Raw genomic sequence first — 27,858 nt, 5'->3', positions numbered from 1 at the left:
CGTTCAACCTGGTTAAAAAAAGTGATCTCGTAAAGATAATCTAAATTACCTCTTTTAATAGGCTGTATTTAGTTTTCTTAGGTATGCCGTTAAGTCCCGCCCTTTCCGGCGATGATGCATGTACGCGGAAGTGCCGCCAAAACCGTCATTACCACAGTTTTCAAAATATGCCCGGACAAGATAGACAGCTGAGCGATTTTATTTCAGAGAGATCGTCCTCGGTCAGAGTGATAAAGGTAAGTTTCTGAATGACTGGTCCAGCTGGACAAGGCGCACACGTAAAGGGATATTAATAACTACAATATCTTGCAGGTTCATCATCTAACTTGGAAACAGAGCTGGGCTTATAAATTGGACCATACTGCATAACAAACGAAATTCTTCCCATCAAGGACCTTTCTTCAGGATGGACAATGGGGTGGCATCCACTAAAGGAGAGAGCTTCCTGTCCAGGATGGCCCTCAATGACAACAAGGCTGGTATGGAGGGTCTTGACAGGGACAAGATCAACAAGATCATCATGGAGTCATCTAAGGTAGACACTAACAGTACAGTGGGGGAAAGTAACTAAGTACATTTTCTCAAGTACTGTACTTAAGTATGAATTTGATATTTGAGGTACTTGTACTTTATGCGAGTATTTTATTTTCATGTCACTTTATACTTTTCCTACTCAACAACATTTCAAGGGGAAGTGTAATATTTTACTTAACTGCATTTATTTGACAGCGTTAGTTACTTTATAGATTAAGGCTTTTGCATGGAAAACCTAAGAAAAGTTAATAAAATATGTAGTTTTGTCAATAATTAAATTATCAAACAGTTTATACAAGCACAGCTGCAGGAATAAGTTGATTCAAGAATCAGTTGATCAGCTGATTCACAGAAAATTAATTGCCAACCATTGTGATAAACATTTCAGTCATTTTTAAACTTTTGTTTAAGTTGACTTTTAGGAGGTTTTTTTATTTTAAAAAAACCCCACAAAAAACAACTTGGGTGTTTTTTTCTTCCCTTTTGATAATTTTAGTTTTTTCTATTTTCTATTTTAATTTTGAGGATTTTAGAGGAAGGCGTTATATATATTTTTTTAAAATTTGAAGTTTGTGGAGTGTTTTTTTCGATTTTGTTGTTATAATTCTGAGTTTTTTGGGCTGTTTTATTCTTTCTTTTTTAAATAATTTTGAATATTACTTTTTCTTCCAAGATTTTTTTTGTGTTGGGTAATTTTATTGTGTAAAAATGAGTACATTTTCCTGATAATACATACATACTTTTACTTAAGTACCATTTGCAATGCAGGGCTTTTACTTGTAACATAGTATTTTCACAGGGCCGTATTAGTACTTTTACTCAAGCAAATGACTTGAATACTAACTCCACCACTGCAGTTCAAATAGACTTATTCTGTTAGTTAGTACCAATAATCTTTCATTCAGAGGAATATTAACAAATATAAGTGATGTGTTAAAACGGAAAAGGCTCTGTCGTGTGCTGTGGACAATATGAAATGTGAGGTCCAATTTTACTGGCTGTGTCCAGCCTTGTGTGAAAGTGTAATGACATCCCATACTAAAAATAGAAATGCTATTGTAGCTTTTCATTTTGGCTGTGCTAGAATCTGTAACTCTTTATTGTCCTTGTCGTTTCCTGGCAGGGATCTAGGTTTTATGAGAATGAGCTGAAAAGAGAGCAGCAGGTGAACCAGCGTATTGAGAAAATGATGCTACAAAAGGCACAGATTACAGAACAGCAGTTAAAGAAAGCACACGCTCAGGTGAGACACTGTATGGATTGAACGGGGTGTTTTTAGAGGTTACTCAAAGAACACATATGCAGACAAATCTGATGTGCCATTAGATGAAAAAGCTACATTACCAAATACACACTTACGTGTTTTTCTTTAAATCTGTCTTTCTAGGTGGAGAGGATGGCCACAGAGCTGGAGAAGAGTCGTGATCTCAGCCGTATGATTGTACATGTGGACATGGACGCTTTCTACGCTGCTGTGGAGACTAGAGACTGTCCTGAGCTGAAAGACAAGCCCATGGCTGTAGGATGCATGAGCATGCTGGTGGGTTCTGGGAAATAGACACAAATATGACAACAATTTCTCCAATAATTAAAGTAAATAATTCAGACTATCCCCACACAACACTTTACCTCAAGGAAGAGGGCAGAAATAGAAAAAAAGAATTAGAAGAACTATGTGCATTAGGATACCAAACTTCTATAATACAGTTCATTACAAACTCTTTAGTCACAGTATAATGCAGTGATACTGCATTTTCTTAAAGTACAGTGTAGGAATAAGTCTTCAAATGTACGATTTATATTCATTGCACAGTGTAATACAATGTAATATCAGAAGTCATGGATATTTAAACCAGTGCCAATTTTATATGAATAGCTCTATGATGAATTTAAGTGCTTTAATTTAATCTCACCCTTTTCTCTTTCAGTCAACGTCTAACTACCATGCCAGGAAGTACGGAGTCCGGGCCGCCATGCCTGGCTTTATTGCAAAGAAACTCTGCCCCAACTTAGTTATTGTTCCAACCAACTTTGACAAATACCGAGCTGTGAGTGATGAGGTAAGAGTGATGGCAAAACACACACACAAAAACAAAATAAATACATCCAGAAAGTTGCAGTTAAAACAAATGCTATGCAGCCAATTTGTGGCATCTTGCTGAAAACTAACAGGTGCTCGTGGATTTGTATCTCTCTGTTAGATCCGGAAGATTTTTGCAGACTATGACCCTCACTTCCAGCCATTGAGCCTGGATGAAGCCTATCTGGATTTTACAGACCACCTGGAACAGAGACAGAGCTGGCCAGAGTCCTCACGCACACATCCCTACCGCACCAGCGGCAACGCCACAGGCAGGACTTAATTATACAGACATGTAGAATGATTATACCGTGTGGTTTGTTGTTTTTTTTTTTATAACTGTCACATTTACTGTAGACACCACAATATGACAGAAAACATTTGTGTTACATGATCAAAGTTTTAAACATCAGGTTATTGTGTGAAGTAATTTCTTTCCTGTAAAGGTGAAGAGCAGGTTGAGCTTCCGCAGGAGACGGTGCCAGAGGAGAACGACCTCTCTCCGGTCCTGTTTGAGGACAGCCCAAGCTCCTCTCCCTCCTCACCGGGTTCTGCAAGTGTCGGTGCTGCTAGTGGTGCATTCGAGGTGTTTGGGACGTCTGTTGAGGAGGCTGTGAGAGAGATGCGCTTCCGCATTGAACAGAAGACCATGCTAACTGCCAGTGCAGGTGAGTGGAAAACCACTCCAACACAGATAATAAAAAACTATCTTTTGTTCGTCAGTGTCTTGCTATTTTCAAATATTTTGCTTTTTAATTTGATTTTCAAAGAAGATATACATACTCAACAAAAGTTTAAGGTCACCAAATAAGCATTTGTCTATCATTTACTCACCCCATGTTACTTTGAATTTATGAAGAAAACTTTCTTGTTTTAAAACTGAGAAAATTCTTGATGAATTGAAGTAAAAGGGGTCCCTGTTTAACAACAGCAAATCAGCCATATACAAACTCTTACACAAGTTGTGCAGTAAAATCCAAGTCTCATTTATCCAGTTGCATGCTCAGTACTTCCCAAACACATGCATTTTCACTAAAACCCTACTATTTAGAGCACTTCAGCATAAACAATCTCACGCACGGATGAGTAGCGCTTTGGAAAGCACCTGTTTTCCAACTGCTCAAAGGAATGCATGACCACAGTTAAAATGCATACTATTGTCCAGGTGCTCTACTCATATGCAGTATGATGTTTTAAATAGTAAGGTTTTAGTCAAAATGCATGTTTGGGAAGTACTGAGCATGCAACTGGCTAAATGAGACTTGAATTATACAGCACAAGTTGTGGGAGAGTTTGTAAACAGATGTTTCGAGATAGTTTTGCTGTTATTTAACACAGCCTAATATGGCTGCAAGTCATGACAAATTTTCTCAGCTTTTGGATTCTTTCTTCACCGTGGAGGCATGCGTGAAGAACAAAGTTTTAATCTCAAATTCAAGTTAACATAGGGCAATCGATATACAAATGGTCATTATGTGGTTGAAGTATTCCTTTAAGTGTTACACTCCTCTTGCATCTTGGACCCCCCCCCCCCCCCCCCTCCCCCCTCTCTGAATAAAAACAAAATTCGAGAAATATTAGGAGACTGACAGCTCCATTTGAAATATAATTCATTCTTTGTAATAATAAACTGCTTAATAATAATAACAAGTCTTTTCAGCACACTTTGTTTAGAATTCTGAGTAAGATTATGAATGTGTTTTACCAGCCCTTCATTTACAAACGCAGTACTAAAAAACGCTTTTCACTCTTCTAGGAATTGCTCCAAACATGATGCTTGCCAAGGTGTGCAGTGACAAGAACAAGCCCAACGGCCAATACAGACTCCCCTCCACCAGAGAGGCAGTCATGGACTTCGTCCAGAATCTCCCAGTCCGCAAAGTACAGTACACATTGCTCAAACTAAAACATAAACAGAGAGCCTTATGGTGTTAGTTGGTGAATAATTATGGAAAGATGAAAGAATGTAATCGTGTGTTTTTGTGTTATTAAAGTCTGACAGATGGGGAGTAAAATGAGTAGTGATGTGCTGCAGACGGGGGAAAGATGTTTGAGAGAAAATTTATATCACTATTTAAAAACAGTTAAAATGTGTGTGTGTGTGTCTGCTTTCAGGTTTCTGGCATAGGGAAGGTGAGTGAGAAGATGCTCAACGCTCTGGGCATCAGTAGCTGTTCTCACCTTCGCCAGCAGATGGAGTTGCTGTCATTGTTGTTCTCAGAGACATCCTGGCATCATTTCATGCAGGTTTCTCTGGGTTTGGGCTCTACATTTATACCAAGGTACCTAACTGTCTAATGAAACTCAGCACAACTAAACGAGAAAAGTTAACAGTCTGGGTTATAGAGAGAGAAGATCATATACAATGTCTTTGCTTTCTTACAGGCATGAAGAGAGAAAAAGCATGAGCACAGAAAGGTACGGTTTTAATGAGGCATAACAAGACAGCTGGATTGATTTTGTTGGGAGTCCATCTCCTTAACTCTCTCTCATTTCTCGTCTGTCAATTGATCTTCACAGGACTTTTAAAGAACTGAGCAAAGTTGAGGAGCAGCTATCTTTTTGCAGGGAGCTCTGTGAAGACTTAGCACAAGACATGAAGAAAGAAGGTCTAAAGGTAGAGAACGAGGGTTGTTTTATTTATTTTGCAACATGAACATACCTGTGTGCATATCCTGTGAAGAAGTAGACGGTCCTAAATACATCTGTGGTATACATGTACATAGTTATACTGTATGTTCATAGTGTCAATTTTATAACTGCTGAGACAGTGCTTGGATGAATCCTGCCTAAACACTCTATGTCACTGATGTCCAACACTGGGGTCCCAAACCCTGCAAGAGGTCACCAAAGCTTCAGGGCAGGTCACGAGGCCTTTTGTATTTTAAGGGGGTTCAAAAAAACTTTTGAAATATATATAGTGTTGGCCAATATCTTCATTATATTTCATTAATTTCTGTGAAGTAAACTGAGATTGTTATTAATAAAAGCTATATTATTCAAGATATTAACTTCACAGAAAATCTCCCAAGATAAAGGCACTGTGAAGACCTGAGCGCAGCCTTCAGTCTCTGCCAAACAGACTCGACCTGCATCAAAAAAGTATGCAGTTAAACAATCAAAGTTCTATTAAAACAAGCCCTGACACACCCAGACGATGGTCAGCCATTGGTCAATGTTGGGCCGTCAGTGAGCTTCTGTCGCCCTATTTTTTGTGTTGTGTCCCGCACTGTTGGCATTTCTTGGCCCTTGCTTTTTTTTTTTTTTTTTTTGCTCGATTCAGGATGTTGAATCGGAGATGGCTGAGCCTGTGTGTGAATTAAATCAAGAAATCAGCATGAGAGGAGGGACAGAAGAAGTGAGGAAAGTCAATAAAAGCCCTAAAACAAGAGGGAATGAGATTGAAACAAACCTGTTAAATTGGTTAAGATAGTTTTCTTAGCCAGTGAGCTCTTTAGCAGAAATGGTTAGTAACTGCGCGATTATTGTTTGCTGGTGCACAGTGAATATACTTTTTCTGTCAACAACAGGTTGAGTTGTTAATGTGCTAACTGGCTAACTAGCAGCTTGAATGGATCCTGTCAGTCTTCTGGTTTCCCATTTAGAATAATGAATACAGACTACTGCCTCCTGCTGGTATGGAGAGTCTTTTCCTTTCACCCAGGTGGACAATCTACGTTCTGTCTGACCATTGGCTGTAGTCTGCGGTGTGATCGGGTGCAACATTTGGGCCAAGACAGAGGCGACATGAGGCAGGACAACAGTCAGCCTTCATTGCCACTAGTTTTGTGACTAACGTTGGTTTTGTGTGTTTCAGTTTTTAAGAAAACAGGTTGGCTCTGTGTGACTGTCTCAGGCTGAGCAAAGAGAGGAGAAATAAAGCCAGCATGGGGGATATTTGAACAGAAATTGACACCGCAAAAATGGATTGAGTGAAAAGAGTTATATTGGTAAAAAGAAAAAAAATTACTGTCTCATTCTTAGCCTACCTAGAATCACCCCGACTCCAACCACAATCTCATACAATTACCTCAACCTGTTCATTCCCCCTGAATCGATAGAGGGAGGACTGGATGGCTTGGAACGACCATCACCCCCCTGCCTGGGTCCTGATGTGGCCTTGATAGCTGGAGGAAATGGAGGGCCATTAAGGAGACAGCAGGGGCTACTATCAGCCTTGGAAATGTCTCCCTGGGAGATGATCACATTACTATGAAAGCGCTTTGTGCCGTGTTACTCACAAAATGCATTCTGACAAATCAGTGATATGACAGATTATACAAATTTCCATCTCTCTTCTATTTATAGCCGTTTCACACATTGTTATTGATCCTGCCTATAATTAAGAGGTTATTAGAGAGCAGAAAGATATGACTTACACTGTTTTCCCGAATATGAATTAAATTTCCTGCAGGGTAAAACCGTAACACTGAAGCTTAAGAACGTGAACTTTGAGGTAAAGACCAGAGCGCTGACGCTGCCGTATGCTGTTGCCACAGTGGATGAGATCTTTGCTGTTGCTAAGGACCTACTGAAAACGGAAATCGACAATGAGAGCCCCCAGCCACTCAGACTGAGGCTCATGGGTAATTAGATGTAGCAGTATAACGTACATATCAATTAATATAACTATCTTGAAATAAATCTAAATGATCTGTGACAGACTTCGTGTGGAAATAATAACACAGTTGACGTTCACTTTGGAGTTTTCTCCAGATAATTTGCTTTTGTGCTCGTAGGTGTTAGAATCTCCGCCTTTGTCAGTTCGGATGATAAAAAGCCCCTGCAGAGGAGCATCATAGGCTTTCTTCAGTCAGGCAAGACCGACTCTTGCAGTTCTCCCCAAGGAACGATTCAAAAACTTGACAAAGAGCATCTCTCCAATCACGCCTTGGTGCAGAAGTGGCAGAGACAGAAGGAAGTTCCCTTGTGGAGTGAGCAGAGGGGGTTAGAGGGACAACAGATCTGTGAGGAACCCAAACAGTCTTTCTTCCAAAGGGCTCATGCCAAAAGACTGCAACTCCAGGCTGCGAATACCAACACACAAGAGGAAGGCCAGAATTCTTCTGTGATTCCTTCCGCAGGCACTGATGCTCAAAAGAGCATAGACTCATCAACAGAGGTGCACAAGAGTGACCTTGCAGCCACAGATCTCTCAGAAAATGACTTTGTCTTCCCCGTAGACGCTCGTGCATCCACATCAGGCTGTGGTGGACAAGTGTCGGAGAACCTTACCTGTCCAGTGTGTAACAGGCAAGTGGGCACGACCGATTTAAATGTCTTCAACAGACATATAGACCACTGTCTCAGTGATGCCTCTGTAGAGTTGAACCGATGCACAGTTTCTGACTCAGAGTCAGATCTGGACCTCGACAATGACCAAAGAGACTGTGAGGGGATGGACGAATGGAGGACAGAGTGTGAGGTTGAAGAGGAGAAGGTGGAGAACGGTGAAGAGCTGGAGTTGAACAGAGCTGATCATCGGGGAGGTCAACACAGCTTGGAAAACCAGCCTGGGAAACCAACGTTTTTGTTGATCCATGGTGACAACAAAAGAGTGACCTTGGCACAGCCTCAGTCATGTAATGAAAAAGGCCCGGTGCTCATCTGCCCAGTGTGTCAGCTGATCCAGGACAGTGATGACCTCACTGTCTTCAACCGCCACGTTGACCTCTGCCTGAACCAGGAGGTCCTACATGAGCTGAGGGGGCAGACGCTGTCGCCCATAAATCCACCTTCAGTCATAGGTGAGTGATTGTATTAAATGAGGTTGTTCACTTTCACTAAACAGGAACCACATCTGTGCACCTTTTTTATGATCTTTCATTACTAAACCTGCCATAAATATTTTTTTTGGCCAATGGGGGGGAAGCGAAAACATGTTGTAAACACAACATTGACATATCATCTTATGGCGAGCTTGTTATCAAACAGATGATTATGTAAATACAGAGTTACAGAGAAACATTTGCATTTATTTGATATCTCACTCTCATATGGCTATTTTTCTGATCTTCTGAGACAAATATCCTGCTGTTTTGTTCTCAACAGATAGTGTACACAGAGGTTTTAGAGTTTTTATGCAAAAAATGTTGCCTGTTGCAGCTATAAAGAACTTGATGAGAGCGTTGAGAATGAACCAAGGTGTGGAAATTGGCTTTGAAAGGGTAAGTTTAGCATTTTTCAACTTTGACACTGTTTTCCCATGTTTTTGTGTTCAGGTAACTAATAGGAACAGACATTTTTGAATCTTGTCCAGTATTGAGCGACACCACTACGTTCAGCAGTCATGCAACAGGCTGCAATGAAGCCTTGGAGGTATGCGTGCACCATTAATTTACAATTCCATTAAAAGTGCTTGTTTGTGATCAAACTTTAAAATCCTGTTTGTTTAACCAGAAACAGCCATGTAACCGCTATCGCCAGAGAGTTAATTTCCATAATGTTTCAGGCACTTAGAGTAACAATCTGAGCCTATCAGTGGCAAAAGCAAGCACTTTTAGTGGATGTAAATGGACAGTGTGAATATGGCCTGAGCATTTACATTGCTGCCTGTCAGCTGCAGTGACCGTAACTCAATACTGCACCAATTTCAAAATTGTTGTTCCCATTAGTCACTGAAATACAAAAACATGGGCAAATAGGGTCCAGGTTGAAAATAAAGTTCACATTGTCATTTGATACATTTTTATTTAAAAAATAGCAACATTTTGTTCCATTTGTTGATTGGGGCCTCATGTGTGTCAGTATTTCCCACTTGGATTTGAAGTCTGGCAGTGTATCTGTCTCTGCTGATGACATATATTAACTGTGGCTGTATGACGTCTTTGGAGTTAACAGAAGGAAGGTCTATTTGGGAGGAAGTCGGTGGCCTTTGACCTTGTTATTTACTGACAGTGACATTGTGTTAGAAGTTTGTATCGATTCCTGCAGAGAAAAGACATCTCATTTCAGCCCATGGGGCTTTCTTTGCCCTGGTCTTGGAAATGGCTAAATCACTTTCTCACCTATTCATTCCTTCAGTGAACTGCACCCCAGTTTCCTCTTTAACAAGCCTGCCTCAGAAATTGCACTCTTTATATCCCTGAAGAGGTGCTGCAATTGGGTGCCTCCTTGCTAGATGCCTTTTTTTTTTTTCGTAAGAGGAGTTTTTTCTATCAGTGTTCACGAGTGTCTGTTTCTGTTTGCAGACAGAGGCCGCCTCCTGCCAGTGCAAGCAAGTAAAGGCAAAACCAAAAGGTGAGACTGTTGCTGCACAAAATGTTGACATCCGACCTCTTCATATTCCATATACTGTTGATAAAGTAGGAACAAGGGAAGTTTTAATTTAAATTTTTATTTTTTTCTTTAGACGGGACTCGCCTTCCTCTCCTCCTTCTAAAAAGGCTAAAGGCCTCGGTCCTCGCAACACCATCGACAAGTTTTTCAGGTGACAGCCATATACAAACAATGTCCATCCTCATCTGGAGGAATTAAGAAAGTTTTCTCCACTCTCTCTTATAAAATTTGAAATTAAGATCGCTGTTTTAAGAAGCTACTGTAAGTATTTGCACTAATACGCCTTGTTGTTTTGTATAAGCCATACAGGAAATAAAAAATGACCAATTCTGTTAATTTCTGACAAATTAATGGAAATATATATGCCAGTGTAACTACTTATTTTTGTTACTCATTGAAGATAAGCTTAGTATATTTATTTTACCGTGTTCAAAATGGATCATAGGGGTATTTATTACATGCTGAGTGTTATTTTCCTAATTTATCGAATGAAGGTTTTTATTCAGATTTTCTCCAGTAATTTTCAATTGTATTTATTGTGTTTTCCATTGATGATAATGTATATGTTTAATAATGAAGATAAGAGAATCCTTCTATCATGTTAATAAAAATTGAAATAAATTACTTATCTGCTGAAATTTAACTTTGGGTGATATTTTTACAGCTGAAGGTCTAGTGTGTAGTATTTTGTGGTATGTATGGGCAAGGTTGCAGAACTGAAAATGTGTCAAGCATGTAGGAGCACTACAGAGGCTGATGTGAAAATGTGAATGGCCCTATTTAGAGCAAACATGGCAGACTCTGTGGAAGAGGACCCACTCTCTATGTAGATACAAACAGCTTATTTTAAGGTGAAAAAAACTCTTATTTTCAGGTGATTATAAACTAATGAAAACAAAGTTATGAATATTTTAGGCAATTTCTGTCAATAGATGTCCCTAAATCATACACACTAAACCTTTAATTACCATCCATTCTTTATTAATCTGACTTTTAATCAAAAATGGTTGCCTTTTAGTCTTGTCAAGAAAAACCCATTACAGGAGCACAGTGACCAGCAGTGAAAGACTGCATTGCCTCAGGTTGTGTGAATGGGGAGCATTGCTTCTAAAGAATATGTGTAACTACTGAAACTTCCCTGGTCAAACAAGTTAAACTGCTATTAGAGACTTATGTTAATCTTTTGTAAACGTTGTACTGTGTTGATAGAAATTAAATTAAAAAAACCCCACTTGGTAGAACGTCTTAATGTTACACAGTGCATGAAATGCATGAAGCCAGTCATGCCACATACTAGTCATTTAACATATTAAATACTCACTGTTATCAGCAGTATCTCAGGGGTGTGAACTGGTTAAGTAAACAAGGATCAGCCCTCCAGCATTAAGAAAATAGAAGTGCACTTCCACTTCAAGGCTTGCTGTTGACTATTTGAAGACAGGAACTACATGAAACTACGCAGAATAGGTGTTTCTCATCCTTGGTGGGCCCTGTTACCTCAGGTATTTGGTTTGGTTTCAGTGTGTGCGTGGACTGTTTATTAAATTACACCAAGCCCGCCTTTGTTACACAGTGAGGTAATTTAAAGCTTCCTTATGGAGAGTAGAGCTTTGGCTTTGAGGGCAATGATCGAGAAGCATCGTCCCAAGACGGAGAATTTGGACCCTCGAAAGTGGATGAGAAAGGAGACTGTGATGGGATTTACAGACTTCATATTCAACAAAAACTCTGACAAAGAGACAGACGACAGCTTTGACAACAAAGAGATGTGTGAGTATCCAAGCACAACTAAAAGAGGAAAAAGGCTTTGGTTTCATAGAATATTAATATGATGGATTATAGAGCAATATTTTATAAAGTTTCTGTAGTTGTTAAAGCTAGAGTTAATCATTAGGTATTAATTGTGTTGGACTGACTATGTCCTATTCTCTTACAATAACACACTATATTTGCACAAGGCTCAAACTAAGGCGTCCACAGTGCATAAAACAGACCCTCAGTTGACCTCACAGTATTTTTCTGCTGGGGTTGTGACTTCAGTACCGTTGTAAATTCCTCACACATGGTGGTTATGTATTCAGTTGAAGACACTACAGGTGAATAGTTTAAATATCACTATAAAACTTCACCAGTTTATTATTTACATTACAAATTGTTTTTTGTTACATGTTTTCTGAAATTATAAGTTAAAATATGAATTAAATAATGTATTATCTAATTAAATATGTGCTCATTTGCAGACATTTCCAGAACAGAAATGTGAACTTTGGATATAGCCAAGTCCAAATTTCTTGTGTACTTTTGTTGACATATAAGAGTTAATGGTTTTCAGAAAGGGAATTTTGGATATCTCTATTTGTCATTATGAATCAGAAAACATTGTCAACAGCCATTTAAAAAATCAATTTTGGTCATGTTTTTAGGAATAAAATGCTTTAAAATCATGGATTGTAAAATTCCATACATTTTTTTTAACAAAAAAAGACACTACAGGTGAAAAGGTTAAAACATAAGTTAACTACTTACACCAAAACATTTTTTAAACAAGTTTTCCGTAGTTGTCTCTTTACATGTACAAATGAGACTTCTAAATAAATGTTATTTTGTATGTAAAAATGTTTGCATACATTTCCAGAATATTTTTTTTTACTTAAATAAACACCCAAATACTTTGGATGTTTTCTTCCCACTGGTCTGAATGAGGACATGAAAGCAAAATAGCCCAGAATCAAAACTCACCAGTGCATAACAAAGCTGTTTTTACCTGTAGTGTCTCTCCTTAGTAACCCCTGCTACATGCTGTCATGTATACTATATGTCAAAGCCACTGTATAAAACCCTCCTGTCTGCTGTGTTGTGCAGTGCTTAATGCAGAGAAGGAGTTTATGGAGGCAGCTAAAAGAAATGATGTGGAGACCATGAAGACTCTTGTGCGAGGGCTGAATGCCAATGCAAAGAATGTGGTGGGTCTAGACAAACCTTTAATTGTATTGTAAACTAAGCACAAGCAGACCAAAAGGCTATTAATTTCTGGAATTTTGTAAGAACGGGAAAAAAACTATACTGAATGGATAATATACTGCTGAAATTGTTAACCTCAGGATAACAGGACTGCCCTTCACTACGCAGTAGCTGGAAAAAACATTGAAGCTGTGAAGCTTCTTTTGCAGCGGAGAGTCAAGGTGGACCAAAAGGACAGGGTGAGAGGGTTTCAAATATCTACATCTGAAGACCTGAGCCATTGACAATAGAGCTTGTGTAATACTCTTAAGTAGTCACAACTTACAATTTTGTGTTCTTTGTCTGACAGTACGGTGTCGCACCCATTCATTTGGCTGCCTGGTTTGGCAGTTTGGAGATCATGAAATTGTTGGTGCAAGCTGGGGCTGAACAGAAGGTTGAGAATGAGGTAGAGAAGCAGGAAGACTTTAGCTCTACTTTTTATCAGCAACTGACAATGACATATCCCGAAATCAACTATTTGTCTTTTGATTTTCAGCAACATGTCTAAAAAAACTTCTCAAATGTTAAATCACTTCCATCATTCTAGATTTGCATCTAACACTGGTATGCGTGCCTCGTTACAAACATCAGCACAGATGCTCTTAAGTTACATTTCTGCTACTGCACAATGCTAAATTAAACATTAACTCACTCTTTTTTTTCCACCTCAGGAAGGACTGAACATCTTGCATTGTGCTGCAATCAACAACCACACTGAAATTGTAGAGTATATAGTTAATGACCTGCAGATGAGAGAACTAGACAAAGATGACCAGGTATCTATTTAACATTTTAGGCAAGTTATTTAGAAGTACCAAAATGCAGTAAATGTTGTTGTTCATACCTCAATTCTTCCATTTCAGTCAGGACACCGACCATTTGCACTGGCGGCAGAGCATGGCTGTGTTGAAATGTTGGACACGCTGATCGAACCATACAACATGGCCACTATGAAGCCCAACATGGTGCATGTGGACTCGTTAATGTGTTTGTAGTTTGTGTGGTATTTATGCTCACATGTGTCTGAGTGCACATTTGTGTGTCACACCTGCATGACAGCTCAACACTCTTTGATGCCAGTTGTTTCCCTCCCTCCCTTCTGCCAGAGCGGGGACACGCCCCTGCACTTAGCTGCCAGGAACGGTCACTTGGACACCGTCCAATTGCTGCTGCAGAGCTTTGATACTCGGGATGAAGTCAATATGGTAGACAATCAGTGTAAACATCCTCTCTATCACGGTTTAGTTTGTGACAGTGTGTGCTCAGTGGCTAATCCACTGCTGTATGGTGGATCCACTTTGGATTAATTAAGATATATCAAACCCGAACTGGTTATTGTCATATTACAAGACAAACGGTGTTCTGGCTTGAAAATGTTAAAAAGATTTGTGAGAAAAATCATCTTAAATCAATATCAAATTATTTTCTGGCTATTTTGGGGAAAGTTCACCCCAAAATAAAAAAAAACATATTTTTCCTCTTATCTGTAGTGCTATTTATCAATCTAGATTGCTTTGGTATGAGAGTTAGAGATATCGGCTGTAGAGATGTCTGCCTGCTCTCCAGTAGAATGGAACTAGATGGCACTCTCCTTGCGGTGTTAAAATTGCAAAAAAAAAAAATGTTTTAAAAATTAGTAGTAACCAGATCAGGATTTCTGCATTTTTGCTTTTTTGGCAGCTTCGAACGCCACAATCTGACTGCCATCTAGTTCCATTGTATTGGAGAGATGGCAGACATCTCTATGGCTGATATCTCCAACAATCTACAATTCAAGCTTGGACAAATCCACATTGATAAATAGCATGACAGGTAAAAGGAAAAAAAATACATATTTTTGATTTTGAGGTGAATTGTCCCTTTAAGTTTTGATGTTTAAGTTCGCTGTAGGCCTGAAAAACTTGTTTTTGTCATATAGCCTTGTGAGCATTCCATTTTCTGTTCCTGATACAGTTATTTGGAACAATTACTATACTTGGTTTGTCTGTGTTACAGGACGGAGAGACAGCTCTGTACCAGGCTGCAGACAACGGCCAGGAAGAATGTGTTCTGGCCCTGCTGGAGGCTAGCTGTGACCCCAACATCCTTACAACGGTACAACAGGGCACTATGTTGACTTTATCACTGAAATCAATGACCTGATGCCCTGTTGTTAATAATGTATTATTGTAAAATATTTGAATAGGGTTAATCAATGAAGCAGCATCAAAGTTGTTGTAAAAAAATGTGTCCTAACCCTCCTCTCATTTTAGGCCCAATGCAGCGCTCTCCATCCAGTGTCAGAAAAAGGAGACACCTCTCTTGTGCAGCTCCTCTTATATTACAAAGCCTGCACAGACTTCCAGAACGAGGTAAGCAAACACAAGCTAGGTGGCAGTAGTACACTCTCTCAGTAAGGTTTTTGGTAACACAGATCACACACACATCAGCTGAGCTGGGCTTAGATGCGTATCATTGTAATTTTACATTCTTTCTCCTGAGCTAACACTTAATTTTTGGGGCTCATGTTGTGTAACAGGGTATTTTTGCTCTCAGAACCTAGAGGCTCCCATCCACCTGGCTGTAAAGAACAGCCACATCCCTGTCATCCATGCCTTACTGAAAGCTGGCTGCAACGTTAATGTCACAGATAAGGTATGATCTCCTCAGTAAGACATTAAAATAAGATGTCAGCCAAATATAAGTACGAAAAAAAGAGGGTTTTTCGCTGCATTGTGTTGTCACTGTCCTTCGCCATAAACGGTTAGAGGTCCCAGACTGTGATGCATCTAGCTGCAGAGCTGGCCAGAATAGAAGTCGTGGAAATGCTTCTTAAAGCTGGGCTGGATCTGACGCTCAGGGATCGGGTAAGAATTCTCACAACCACAATTGCTAAACACTTTTTTTTAGGATTTAATCCTGGCCAAAATTCGATAGTTATGGTAATTTAAGCTATAACAGTAGCATGATACATTGAAACTGTGTGACAATTTTAATTCTAAATCTGATACCGTACAGCTGTAATTAAAGTTTGTGTGTTTTGTTGTACATGTTGGATATGGAGTAGCAGGGTAAGACGGCTCTGGGTGTGGCAGTCAGAGCAGACGAGGTGATTATTGTGGACATGATCATAAAAGCAGAGAGATACTACGCCTGGAGGCAGGTGAGGGAGTGAAATGATACTTGTAACTTCTAATTTTTTCATGTGTTATAAAAATCCATTTTTAGGCTTTGAAATCAATAACTACAATCATCACAAGTGATTCATTTCCTTACACCACAATCGAGATGAGCTGAATCCCCTCTAATACTATTAAAATATCTACGGTAAAAAATGACACACAACCCAGAAGCATTTGACATCCAATTTTCCATCAATTTAATTAAAGGTGTGCCTGATTCCTTTCCCATCTTAATTTTAAAAATGTTTAACTCTGGCTCTCATACTGCTAATCATGTGTGTGAGTGTTTTTCCAATAATCTCTTAACATGCCCCCCTGTGCTCTAGAAGGCCTGTGGCATTTATCAATTTGCTGACATAATTTAATTGCCCTTTCAGGCCAACCCAGAGCTTAATGAGAGCGTTCACAGCGAGTATCCGCTCACGTTTAAACTCGACCACCGCTATGAGACCCGGCAGCTCCGTTCGATGGCCTGGCGCCTGGCGTACGAGCTCCTTAAACCAGGAGACTGGAAAAGACTGGCAGAACACTGGGGCTTCACGAAGGAGCAAGTGTCGGCCATCGAGGAGCAGTGGACAGGTGCCACATCTCACACTGACTGGACAGGCTTTTGACTGTGCATTTGGCAACTCTTTGAAATAGTAAACAGAAGCTTTTTTGAGCCAGAATTTTACAAGTTGAAGTCCCTGAAATAATGAGGAAAATTTGGCAATGAAAATATCCTGGATAACTATTTTTTTTTCAATCAGACTGGCTAATTTATTTTTCTATTTTATCTTCAAGTGCACACAAACATTCTTTAGCTTTAATGGTCAAACTGTTTTCCTGTCTGCACTGTGTGTGTTTGACCACAGGTCAGCACAGCTATCAGGAGCATGGGAACAGGATGCTGCTGATCTGGTTCCATGGGGAGGAGCTGGCTCAAAAGAGTCCGTCTAAAGAACTATTCCAGGGACTCATCCTCACAGGGAACAGGAAAGCTGCAGGTACATTCGGCTAACCCCCCCCCCAAAAAAGAAACAAACTGTGGAATCTATAAACATATATGTATGCTGCCTGGGGGTATGTGCCAAATTTTTATTGCGAAAAATGTTTGTCTTACAGATAAGATTCGGATGGAGGCAGAGAGTTCCAGCAGTAAGACCTGCAGCATTTCATGAGGATGAACACCGCAACATATGAACTGACAAAAAACGATGCTTCCATTATTTTTTACTACTGATGTGTGCAGGAAGAACTGAATAAAAAAAAATAGAAAGTCAAATTGTGCATCAAATCATTTATATATGGCTTTGGTTTAGTAGAGTAAACACCCTGTGGTGTTGGATAGTTGGTCTCAATAGAAAACATTAATAAAATAAGTTATTTAAAAATGTATTTTAAACACTACAGTACATTCTCACCTGTGCATAATTTAAAGCAAAACTTTTTCATAGGAATAAATGTCCCTTTTGCAATTCTAAACTCTGCCCAGCTGGTATAAATTAAAAACATTTACATGTGGCGTTCTAAACACCTGGTTCTGTCTATGCACTACATTCCTGAGAAAAATCCGATTGCTCAAGAAATCATTCTCATTCATGAAAGGAAGCTTAAAAATGCAATGTTTGCTCCAAATTGCAGAGAGAAAAATTCCCTCCAAGATATCAAAATAAAATGAACTTATACCTGATGCCACAGTAAACTATTTCTAATATTGGTGCACAGGATTTGTTACATTTTAAATCTAGTTGAGGTGAGCAACACTTCCCATGTGATATGTGTGTGTGGTCAGTCAACTACTTTGATAGAGTGTACGTGGCATGTGCTGGTGTGTGCTCTGGACTTGCGTCTGCCTCCGGTGGAGCTTTGGCCCTGTTGTGATGAGCGGGGAAACTTAGAAGCCATGGCCTGACCGATGGTGACCTGAAGGAATGAAAGAAAAAAATGCTCATTATTATTTTTCAGCTTCACATGGCACAAAATAACAAATAGTTAGCAATGCAGTCATGATTCACACTGTGTCATACCTGCGTAACAGGATGATGGCGTTCGACTATCACAGAGCTCATGGGTGGTGCCACACCCATCACCTGGAGGTTGCTGCGTGCAGCCTTACTGACGTCACTACGTGCAGTGATCCGAGCCGTCACAGTCTTTGAGGGTTTTTGTTGACTGGCTGTGACAACACGACCGCTCACCTGGACAAACAAATAGCGATGCATCATATCCAACTGTGACTTCAGTAGTAGAGACTCCCTCTGTACTAAAATCAAATAATTCTGTGTAGTTAGTCATCAGTTTGACAGCCATTTATTCCATGATTCCTTGATATTCAACAACAGTGGACACTGTCCTTACTTGTAATGGCATGTACCTGAGACAGTAAATCAATATGTTTAATGCTAACCTGTTTGTGGGAACTTGCAGTGCCCCCATGTGGGAGGGAGCTGTGCACCACTGTAGTAGGAGGGATCACTTCTGCTCTAGACCCGGGGGCACCAGATCCCACCTGAGGACAAGGAAATCGGGGCGCAAATGGGAGGAGAGAGGCAGATAAGAATTATGGTGTGCAGATAAATGTATGGTTTCTCTAGTAATTTTAAGGGTCTCACCATATCCTCTACTTCGCTGTGGGAAGGGTCCGGGCGGTCAAAGTGGACTGGACTGTACCGTGTTGATGAGATGGGATACGGTTGAAGTTGAGCCAATGTAACAGAGCCAGGCTCATCCTGGGGAGGTAAAATATCTACAGAAAGAAAAAAAGATTAATTGAGTCAGAATCTGGCACTGTATATTCTTGGTACAAGTTTGTTATAGTTACAAAAAAATCACAAATTTTAGTGCTGAATGTTGAACTGGACTTTACAAATGTTCTTAATCTTTCCTCTTTGGCTGCTTGGCTAGTTGTATTGTCTGGTTGGTTAAGTCCTATGGAAGCCCATGACAGCAATGTGACGAAAAAAAGAATCATTACAATAGTAAACTTTCTTGAAATAATGACACAATATCACTACATAATGAGCCAATTTATCAAAAAAAAAGATAAAGATGTATTACCTCAAAATTATCTCAGAATAATGATAAGCTTTCTCAAAGTAATGACTTAGTATCTATAATTAATGAGAAATACTTTCAAAATAATGTGTTAGTGTCTCAAAATAACAAGAAGCTCTCTCATAATAATGACTTACTTATCTTGGGATAATGGCTTAGTATCTCAAGATAATAAGAAACATTCTCAAATAACTCCTTTGTATCTCAAAATAATGATGTGGTATTTGTCATTATTTTGTCATACTAAGTCATTACTTCAAGAAAGTTCCTCATTATAATGAGGATCTTTTTTTCATCACATTGGCAGAAATAGGCTTCTGTAAAAATAAGTATGAGTAAGAGTCAGAGAAGACTTTTCTATAAACAACCCAGTTTGACAGTCATATAATAATATGCATTTCAAGTTGCAAGACTCATTAAACCTGAAAGCAGATGGCTGAACAGAAGATCATGCTAGAGTTCATTTGCACAAGCTCAAAACAGTGAGATCCAGCTTCAGCAGCCATGCACTCACCAAAAATAGCACAGTGAGGACGGCAGAATAGATCTGTTGCCTGATCTTAACTTTTGGTGCAGCATGGTGATGGCAGGGTGTGAATTTGGTTTTCGACAGCATTAAAAAATAGGTCTGTGCTGGTGTCAATGTGACTGTGTGCAGATAATGATGTAATGCTACGAGTTCTACGGGCAATTACCAGGCCAACTAATACTACTGTACTGTCATTTAAATGTTTTGTGAACCTTAGCATTGTTGGCCTGTTGCACCTCAGACAAGGTGCCATTGTCTGGTCCAAGGTTTATGACATTTATGTGTCTACTCACATATCCTGCATTATCCCAAGCCCTTACAGGCAATTTTCACAGCACCAACATACTACTTAATAAAAGCAGCAATTTCACAATTTAACAAATGTCGCAAAAGGCTATTTGATTTTTCTAACTAATTTTTTAGAGCCACATCAAAATTATACCCTGTGCAAAGTACCCTACAGTTAGCACTCAGCACATCCACGGACTCATCAGTCCTTTGGGTAAGTCAGTGAATGACTTCAAGAAAAAAACAAAGACCACCCTTCCCTGCTCTCATTCATAAATCTCCACAATTGTCAATAGCACACAGCTGCACTCTATTGGAGAAATGATGTTTCTTTCTTTTCTATCTGTTAGTTTCTGTTTTGAAAGCTGGGCTAAATCAATACAGCACAGAGGCAAGGCTAGCAATGCTTTTACGCTTTGTTGTACAGAACAAGGGGTCTATTTATGTGGTTATGGTGTTTGTGACGATGTTAGCAGTGCAAGCTTTAATGTGCTAGTTGTTTAGAAAATATGGTTTGTGTGGTCATTCTGTTACGAACCATTCTGATCATGAACTGAAGGTTGTTCTGTCCGTCCCTCTGCAGTATGGAACATGCCGAGAGCCTCCATGTTGAGAGCACATACGCCCCTCATGAAGGCTTTCTTCATAGAGTCTTCATAGCGCTCTCGCTCTAGTCGCAGTCTCTGAATCTCTGCCTGGGCCTTCTCTATAGCTTCACAGTGCTGCCGAGATCGGTGGCAGAAAATGGAAAGAATCATTCATTTATCAGATTGTACATACTGACAAAAGCAGTGGTGGTTTGGGTCTGCTTTACATGATTTGTAAATGTACAATGCATCTTTCTGACTGCTATGATTCCTGTTGTCAACAACGCATTAACACCATACACACTGTTTCATATGCAGGTCCCTCACTCACTTATTTACCTCTGCCAGTTTGGCTTCATACTCTTCAGACAGGCGGGTGCAGACCTCCTCAGCCCGTGCACGGCAAGCCCGCTCCACCTTGACCTTCCAGTGTTTCTGGATCAGGGACTGCCAGCCTGACCACACCCTCTTCTTCAGCTGCAAATTGTAGTGCTGCCGTGCTACTCGGGCAGCATGAGCCTAGCAGGGAACCACAAGACCATGAAAATATTCACAAGAGGAAATAATTACACCCATTATTCATTCTTATGCAGGTACAGTACTTTTTTTCTTGTGATGCACTTTCTGTGTCATGGTTTAGACAAAACTGTGAGTCATGCACTATATTTTACATTTTAAACACATGGCATAAATAGCTATTTTGTGAATGTCACTTTTTTTCTCCTTTTAAATATTTTAATATTTTATGCATTTGTTTGACAAGCAGTAAGAAAAGGAACAGATTGTCCATCAGCGCACTGTCAAAATTTCCCATATTATGTAAATTTACCAAGAGGGGATATTTGTGTTAAAATGTGGCATACGCATGTTCAGTGTGCAGTGACAATGTGATGTATGGGTCGGTAACTCATGCAGAGGGATTATTTGCATAAACCATTAAACTGCACTGACAGTAATCTCGCAATGTTAAAGTACATCCACTACCAGTAATTTTACATCCTTTCCTAAAAGAAATATACATATATGAAAATAAAATTTAAAAACACTGAAAAACTAATTATGTTAAGTTATCTAACCTGACAATCTACGCAGATCACAGCCTAAAGTAAAGAGTGAACCAATGATCCAAAGGCGATCATTACGATGCTGAGATAATAAATGTGATGCTCGTGTGATGTTCATCTGAATGACACACACACACTTATTACTCTAATATAGTCTGTATGATTTTTTCTGTATGAAAAAAATCCCATTATCACACGCAGTAAGTGTTTCCCAAACGGCCGATCTATTTGGGCAGCTCAGCCAAACAGATTAGCTCCACCAAAACAAATATTTTGTCCTGCCTTCACCTTTTATATCATGTTCATGCAGAGCAGTAGTAGTTTTTTTTCCTTCTCTTTTCACAAATTTTTAAAAATGAAATTCAAAAACTTTGTTTTTGGTTGACTAAATCAGTAAGCATCTGTATCTTCTTACTGTTAAAGGACACAAGTGTGGGTTATGCAAGATGTGTGAGTTAGAAGCTTTAAATCTTTAAAGCTTTAAATATGAAGACAACCAATAAGCCAACACTGATGCTGTGTAAAAGAGCCCGTAAATATGCTCCTTGCATTAAAAAATGCTATGAAATTTAGTCAATCTATACACCCACACCCAATGTAAATAGTTATTAGCTTGTTAGAAACACCATAACGTCATCAGTGTACCTCCTCTTTGGCCTCAGTGTGCTTGAGTCTCCAGTGGGTGAAGGCCCTCATTTTTTCCTGTTTTTCTTTTTGTCTGTCCAACACCTGGCTCAGGTTCACAATCACCTGAGGGAGGACACATTACACAAAAAGCTTGTCAGCTTCAAGTTCTATATGTACAAAAGAATGAGAGACAGAATGTGCAAGTGAGCGAACAATGGCGATATGGGGCTGATAGCTTAGACATGGATTAATCCCACCCAATCCTACACTAAAATGTCCCACAAATGGAAGTAACTGGAAATGAAATCTAAGTCCGGTGCTTAAAGGAGCACTTCACCCCCCAAACCATGGAAGTACTGAGCATGCGACTGGATAAGTTGTGTGAGAGTTTGTAAATGGATGTTTTGAAATAGTTTTGCTGTTGTTAAACGTGGCCCCCTATGGCTCCCATTCATCAAGAATTTACTCTGTTTTTGGATTCTTTGTTCACTGTGGAAGCATGAGGAAAGAAAGTTTTCTTCCCTATTTCAACATAACACGGGATAAGTAACTGATATACAACAGGTCATATGGGGGGTGGAATATTCCTTTAATTCATGTCTAACCAACCAGCACATTATAAACAGGAGAAAGCAAATAAAAACAGTCACCTCATCTTTTCTCTGGTTGGAAGTCTCGTAGGTTTGCAGCAGCCCCTTCAGGCTGTCCAGCTCTGACCTCAGGGCAGCTGTCTGGGCGGCATGCCTCTCCCTCTCTTTCCTCATCTCCAGCTTGTGTTGCTCCATGAAGGCCAGCTTCCACTTCCTGAGCTCAGTCAGCACATTTGACTAATTGGGAAATAGAGGGTGGGACAGTCACAATGTGTTCATACACTGCTTCAGTAAACGAGGATGTCTGTACACAATTCTTCTGTAGATTTTGAATGAGATAAACGGGTGCGCTGGAGGATTCAGAGGTCCATGGGACAGGCTACCACATGCAGCCAACACAACACCATGATGCAGAACGTATATTCAGCTTTAGGGGTAATGGTTTAATTGTGACCTCGGCTAAGTTTCTACAGGGTCAAGCATAACCACATCCACAAATGTTAACATACTTGGCTTATTTGGAAATTAAAACAACAGATTTTGACATGACAACAGAGGCTCACAAGCAACTAATTGGTCAAAAAAACCAAAAAAGTTTAAACTCTCTCCACCACAGTCCAGGCCTCTGCCTTTTCCCAAGGTCAAACACCTTTTTATCAGCACTGCTTAGCAGGTGATTGCTTGTCATCTGCCCTTCATGAATGAACTGTACAACATTAGAACAAAAGGGCAGGAAGGACACCCATGACAAGGCACTCACTTCCTCCAAAATCATTCCATTGGGAGACACAATTAAAAGGTCACTTGTTTCCACGAAGAGCAGAGCTGTCAACCTATTCAAAAAGGCTTCCTAAGACTCCAACACTTTACAAGTCTTTCATAATCTTTGACCTCTTCCTCACCATCGCACGCGGTCCACAGTATTTCTTGCATTTAATCCATCACAGTCTAACTGCCTGATTGAATGAGTATGGAAAATGTCAATATAAACCTACCTTACACATTTCAGCTGCAAATTTTTTATCATACATATAATCTGAAACTAAAACAAACATAACATGTAATACTTTTAGTTTTGTGAATGAAGCACAGTTACACTTTTCTGACATTTTTATGCCACAAGACAAGCATAATTTGCCGGCTACATTGCACTTAAAAGGCTTAATTACTGCCCTGATGACATTTTACTACATCTTTTCTACTTATGCGTAACTCAGTTTTCAAGAATAAACCTGCCAGTTTGTGCCTATTTTGCTGTAAACTGCTGAAACACACTGCCGCTATTACTATTATTATCATTCAGCTACTGTATGTCAGAGCCCTATATATAGCCGTCCAACATTATCTACAGTCAGCTCTCAAGCAGGCGGCAAATAAGAGCCATTAAATTGATTGATTATGGAAAGACAGTTTTACAGTGCGAGGAAGCAGGCTAACCTTCAGGTTGTTGCTCCATGTGTCCAGAATGTTCTCCATCTTGCTTATGTTCTCCTCCGAGATAAACATCTCTGTCACAGCGGACTCGAGGAGGTTTGGGCTGTTTGACCGAGACCTCTCAGACGCCCTCTGTGACCTGTCTGAGGGAGTGTTTGAGGCCAGCGATGCCCTGCTAGATGACCGACCTGCCAGCTCCTCAACTGGAAGGCAAATAAAAAATCAACAAGAATATCACCAGAAATTTGACATCATTGCAACTTCATGGTCACTGTATTTTATACGCTTAATTGATATCAAGAGAAATTAATATAGAATTAGATATCACAACTAATCATTTGCATCTTTGTATTTTTAGTTCAATTTACCATGTGTGGAGGGCTCAACAATCACAGGGGAAACCTGTGATGATCTGACACTCCGGCTTGAATGCCTTCCATCTTGAGTTTCAGTGGCGGTATCTAACAGAAGACGAGGCAAAATGGTAAACAGATAAAAAAGGAAATGTTGCTAAAATACATTTTACATGACATAAACGAGTAAAAAATAAAGGTAAAATGTAAAAGTCAGAAAACAAAAGACAGTTTAAGAACAGAAAAATGTGATGTCGTGAATGCTGAATAAGACGAGCACGGTTCCTCGTCCAGGAATGCATTTATGTCAATATCTTAATTAAATCCTGCAGGGGGAAGAGAAAGCCAGCACTCTAAAGAGCAGTGCGGGCAGAGAGCCAGGAGATCATTACCAATCGGCCGTCTGCTTTCTACATCCCTGTGCACTACTCCATGACAGTTAAAGCACTAAACCTCCAATGAGAGCTGCAGCTGGAGCTGGAGCTCGGGGGTGGGGGTCTGATGGACTGTTTAAGATGTGGGTATCGTAGGGGAAAGAGATAGGGGGTACAATCTGACAGACTGATATCATATGCATCTTGACTAGACTGGTTTACAAGCTGAAAATATGAGGCTGATAAACACACACTACATTTTTCTCCATGCTGTGATACCAAATCCTTTTTGACAGCTGATCATTTGATGGGGGCAGTGTCTGGAAGGGCTCAAGTTGTGTTTCTGTCAAAAAGGCTTAGTGAAAAAATGTGTGTGTATGAATGTGTCCTGCATACAAGAAGAATCCAGAGATACCTGCTGGGCGCAGTGATTTTGTGTCATCTTTTCTCCGAGAACTCCGACCCTCTGCAGGCAGATGTGAGGTGCTAAGCTGCTGCAAGTGAGCAGTGGTGAGTCTGTCAAGTTTAGGGGTGACCACAGCATAGCGAAGGAGCTCCTCATACTCATCCTGTTGATCCAAAAACAATTTTAAAAAATCCCTGCGAGCACAAGTGTCTATTGACATCTGCATATTTCTATAAATTAATGTATATTTTTCATAATTGGTTTCTTATTTGTATAGTTCCTGAATTCCACAGTCATCATTTCTATTGCAGGATACAGGGATGCACAAACCCTGTCATATACAGCTTTAGAGAGCTGACAGTCAACACAAGCAACTATACTGGTATTTTAACAAGTTCCCAGTTAAACAATAATATCTAAATACCTTAGGCAAACTGGGACGCAAAAATTAGAGTGAATGTTAAAGTTGGTATTCAAACTGCCTGTTGCAAACATCCATTTAATTTGCCAGAGCTACCGCTTTCACTTCAGTTGACTTCCATACTTGAAATAGTTGTGCATCCATTTAGTTTTACAATGGAAAGGGCAATGGGCAATTCTAATAGATTTTTCAGGTGTGTTAACCTTTGTTTTCGCTTTCAAATAAGTGGTTTGGATTATTGATTGAAACTGGGTGTATTTTTAAAACTTGTCTGATTGCATGTGTTGCTTGCTCTGACCAACTTTATCGTGACATGTACATAACGGCACTTAAATTGGGAATGTGTTTTTCTTTAATCACCTGAAGCTCAGAGGAGACAGAGCTGCCCGCATCAGAGTCCTTAGGCAGAACAGGACTTGTTGGTTCCTCTTCGTCTGAGGACATCTAGACAAAATAAATATGTGGAATGATGTTTGTTTAGGGATACTTTACATACAGCAAAAGCTATAAATGTTGAGCCACATGTATGCCTCATATGTGTAGTTGCAAATCATAGTTTATATATAATACTTTAAACATGTCGTATCAACATATTTGTCTTCAACAGCCTTACACCATTGCACATGGAAGTGGGCTGCAAGTAATGTTGCAGCTTATGATGGAGCAACAGTTTACAGTAAACACAGGCCATCAGGACAAAACTATATATAAATGGTCATAAACACATAAAATACACAAAACATCTTTGTTTACATAATGTCATAAAACATGCAATCTACATTTTACAACATATGCGTTAACATTAACTGTTGTTCTTTGGTAAGAGAAGTTTACACATTCTCACATGTACTATATCAATGTTAGAAACTGTACTTTATCAAAGTAGGGGATTGGCTAGGGTGTGAATTCAGTTTTGTTTTTGTTTTTTTTAAATATATATCATGACCTCCCCAAAGCCACAAATATTTTTCCTTGAGCCTCTCCAAGTGACTGATGGAAAAGTATGACACTTCCTACACCATAAATATTTTTATTTCTGTTTCTAACCATGATAAATGTATTGTTTAAGTAAATTTTTACCTTTAAAACCCACTTGCTGGTTTTGTGGGTATTTAAAATAAATACAAAATATGTCTGTGTAAAGTTGTAGGTCCCTTCCTTTAGCCAAAACAAACTCTCCCCCCAGTGCTTCAAAAAATATCTCAAGTGTCTCCTCTGTTTTGGCCCACCCCCTACCCTCTAATAAATAACGAACAGTCCCTCGGCTAACCACGCTTTGAAAACAGCTATGCCAGTGTGTTTTTCCCTACAGCTACTGCAAGTTACGCCGTTTCTGGCAAACTAACGTATAAATGGATATTACATAACATCAGCTAGCCACCAATTGTCATTATATACTAAAAACGGAGACGCTTCATTTTCGATTGAAAAACATAACGTTACAACTCGATGGAGCAAGGGAAGTAAGTGCTGTTTTAACTGTATTTCAGGTCTATAAACGTAAACTATAACTATTAGATAACGTACCTACTCTGGCAATTGATGTGCAGTAACGGTGCTTTTGGAAATATTTACCTGTTTTATATTTCTGTGCAGGCTGCCACACTTAGCTGTTTCCCCGAGTTATTCCGTCAGTTAGAAACTGCTTGCTCTGCCGTTTCAAACCCGTGGACTCCTAAACAACAGACTCTCTGATTGGCTACTGTTTTCTCGCGCATTTCTAACTCGCTCTCTGACTGGGTAAAATGTTTCCGTGGTAACGGTAAGCGGAACAACGCGGAGCAAAGCAGGGCACCCACAAGGCTACAAACAAAAAGCTCCGCTTCAGTTGTTTCTGTATTTTGACAATACAGCTCATTTACTTCACGATTATGATGGCAGCCAGTAGCAGCATTAGCAGTAGTGAGTATCGGGGTACTTCTAATGCTAGCTATTAGCACTGCAGCCTGGCAATTACTACTGGTAGAGTGGTCTTACTGTTCACACAGGGTCAGATATTCCCTCAAAATCATAGTACTTTTAACCCTTAAGAATGATTGCTTGAAAGATACCAGATTTACACATTAATGTTTAAAGGAGTGAGTTTTTAGTTC

At 39.6% G+C, this 27,858-nt stretch overlaps 3 protein-coding genes across 3 annotated transcripts; 2 read left to right on the top strand and 1 right to left on the bottom strand.

The window, feature by feature from the left end:
- Nucleotides 1–154: 154 nt before the first annotated feature.
- Nucleotides 155–10,495, top strand: polk (polymerase (DNA directed) kappa). The gene is made up of 15 exons (XM_042488064.1): nucleotides 155–236; nucleotides 313–535; nucleotides 1,658–1,777; nucleotides 1,922–2,074; nucleotides 2,463–2,594; nucleotides 2,736–2,886; nucleotides 3,061–3,282; nucleotides 4,371–4,495; nucleotides 4,730–4,896; nucleotides 5,000–5,032; nucleotides 5,135–5,231; nucleotides 7,029–7,200; nucleotides 7,354–8,361; nucleotides 9,805–9,853; nucleotides 9,966–10,495. The coding sequence occupies exons 2-15, from the start codon at nucleotides 407–409 to the stop codon at nucleotides 10,045–10,047; spliced, it is 2,640 nt and encodes an 879-aa protein (XP_042343998.1). The 5' UTR covers nucleotides 155–236; nucleotides 313–406; the 3' UTR covers nucleotides 10,048–10,495.
- Nucleotides 10,496–11,487: 992 nt separating this feature from the next.
- ankdd1b (ankyrin repeat and death domain containing 1B) lies at nucleotides 11,488–17,240 on the top strand. The gene is made up of 15 exons (XM_042488380.1): nucleotides 11,488–11,662; nucleotides 12,755–12,855; nucleotides 12,994–13,092; nucleotides 13,203–13,301; nucleotides 13,567–13,671; nucleotides 13,759–13,860; nucleotides 14,002–14,100; nucleotides 14,891–14,989; nucleotides 15,148–15,246; nucleotides 15,431–15,529; nucleotides 15,643–15,741; nucleotides 15,942–16,037; nucleotides 16,434–16,635; nucleotides 16,911–17,042; nucleotides 17,161–17,240. Exons 1-15 carry the CDS (start codon nucleotides 11,488–11,490, stop codon nucleotides 17,214–17,216), a joined length of 1,662 nt encoding a protein of 553 aa, XP_042344314.1. The 3' UTR covers nucleotides 17,217–17,240.
- A 574-nt stretch (nucleotides 17,241–17,814) lies between these two features.
- poc5 (POC5 centriolar protein homolog (Chlamydomonas)) lies at nucleotides 17,815–27,412 on the bottom strand. The gene is made up of 13 exons (XM_042488379.1): nucleotides 27,341–27,412; nucleotides 26,126–26,209; nucleotides 25,354–25,507; nucleotides 24,580–24,672; nucleotides 24,215–24,414; nucleotides 22,838–23,014; nucleotides 22,206–22,310; nucleotides 20,836–21,015; nucleotides 20,448–20,631; nucleotides 18,651–18,784; nucleotides 18,446–18,547; nucleotides 18,066–18,236; nucleotides 17,815–17,961 (listed from the first exon to the last, which is right to left on the bottom strand). Exons 2-13 carry the CDS (start codon nucleotides 26,207–26,209, stop codon nucleotides 17,827–17,829), a joined length of 1,719 nt encoding a protein of 572 aa, XP_042344313.1. The 5' UTR covers nucleotides 27,341–27,412; the 3' UTR covers nucleotides 17,815–17,826.
- Nucleotides 27,413–27,858: the final 446 nt, after the last annotated feature.

This window comes from Plectropomus leopardus, chromosome 6 (genome assembly GCF_008729295.1).
Source record: "Plectropomus leopardus isolate mb chromosome 6, YSFRI_Pleo_2.0, whole genome shotgun sequence".
In the NCBI taxonomy this organism is placed as follows: domain Eukaryota; kingdom Metazoa; phylum Chordata; class Actinopteri; order Perciformes; family Serranidae; genus Plectropomus; species Plectropomus leopardus.
Note: the sequence above shows the minus strand (reverse complement) of the source record. Positions and strands in the feature narration are given on the sequence as shown.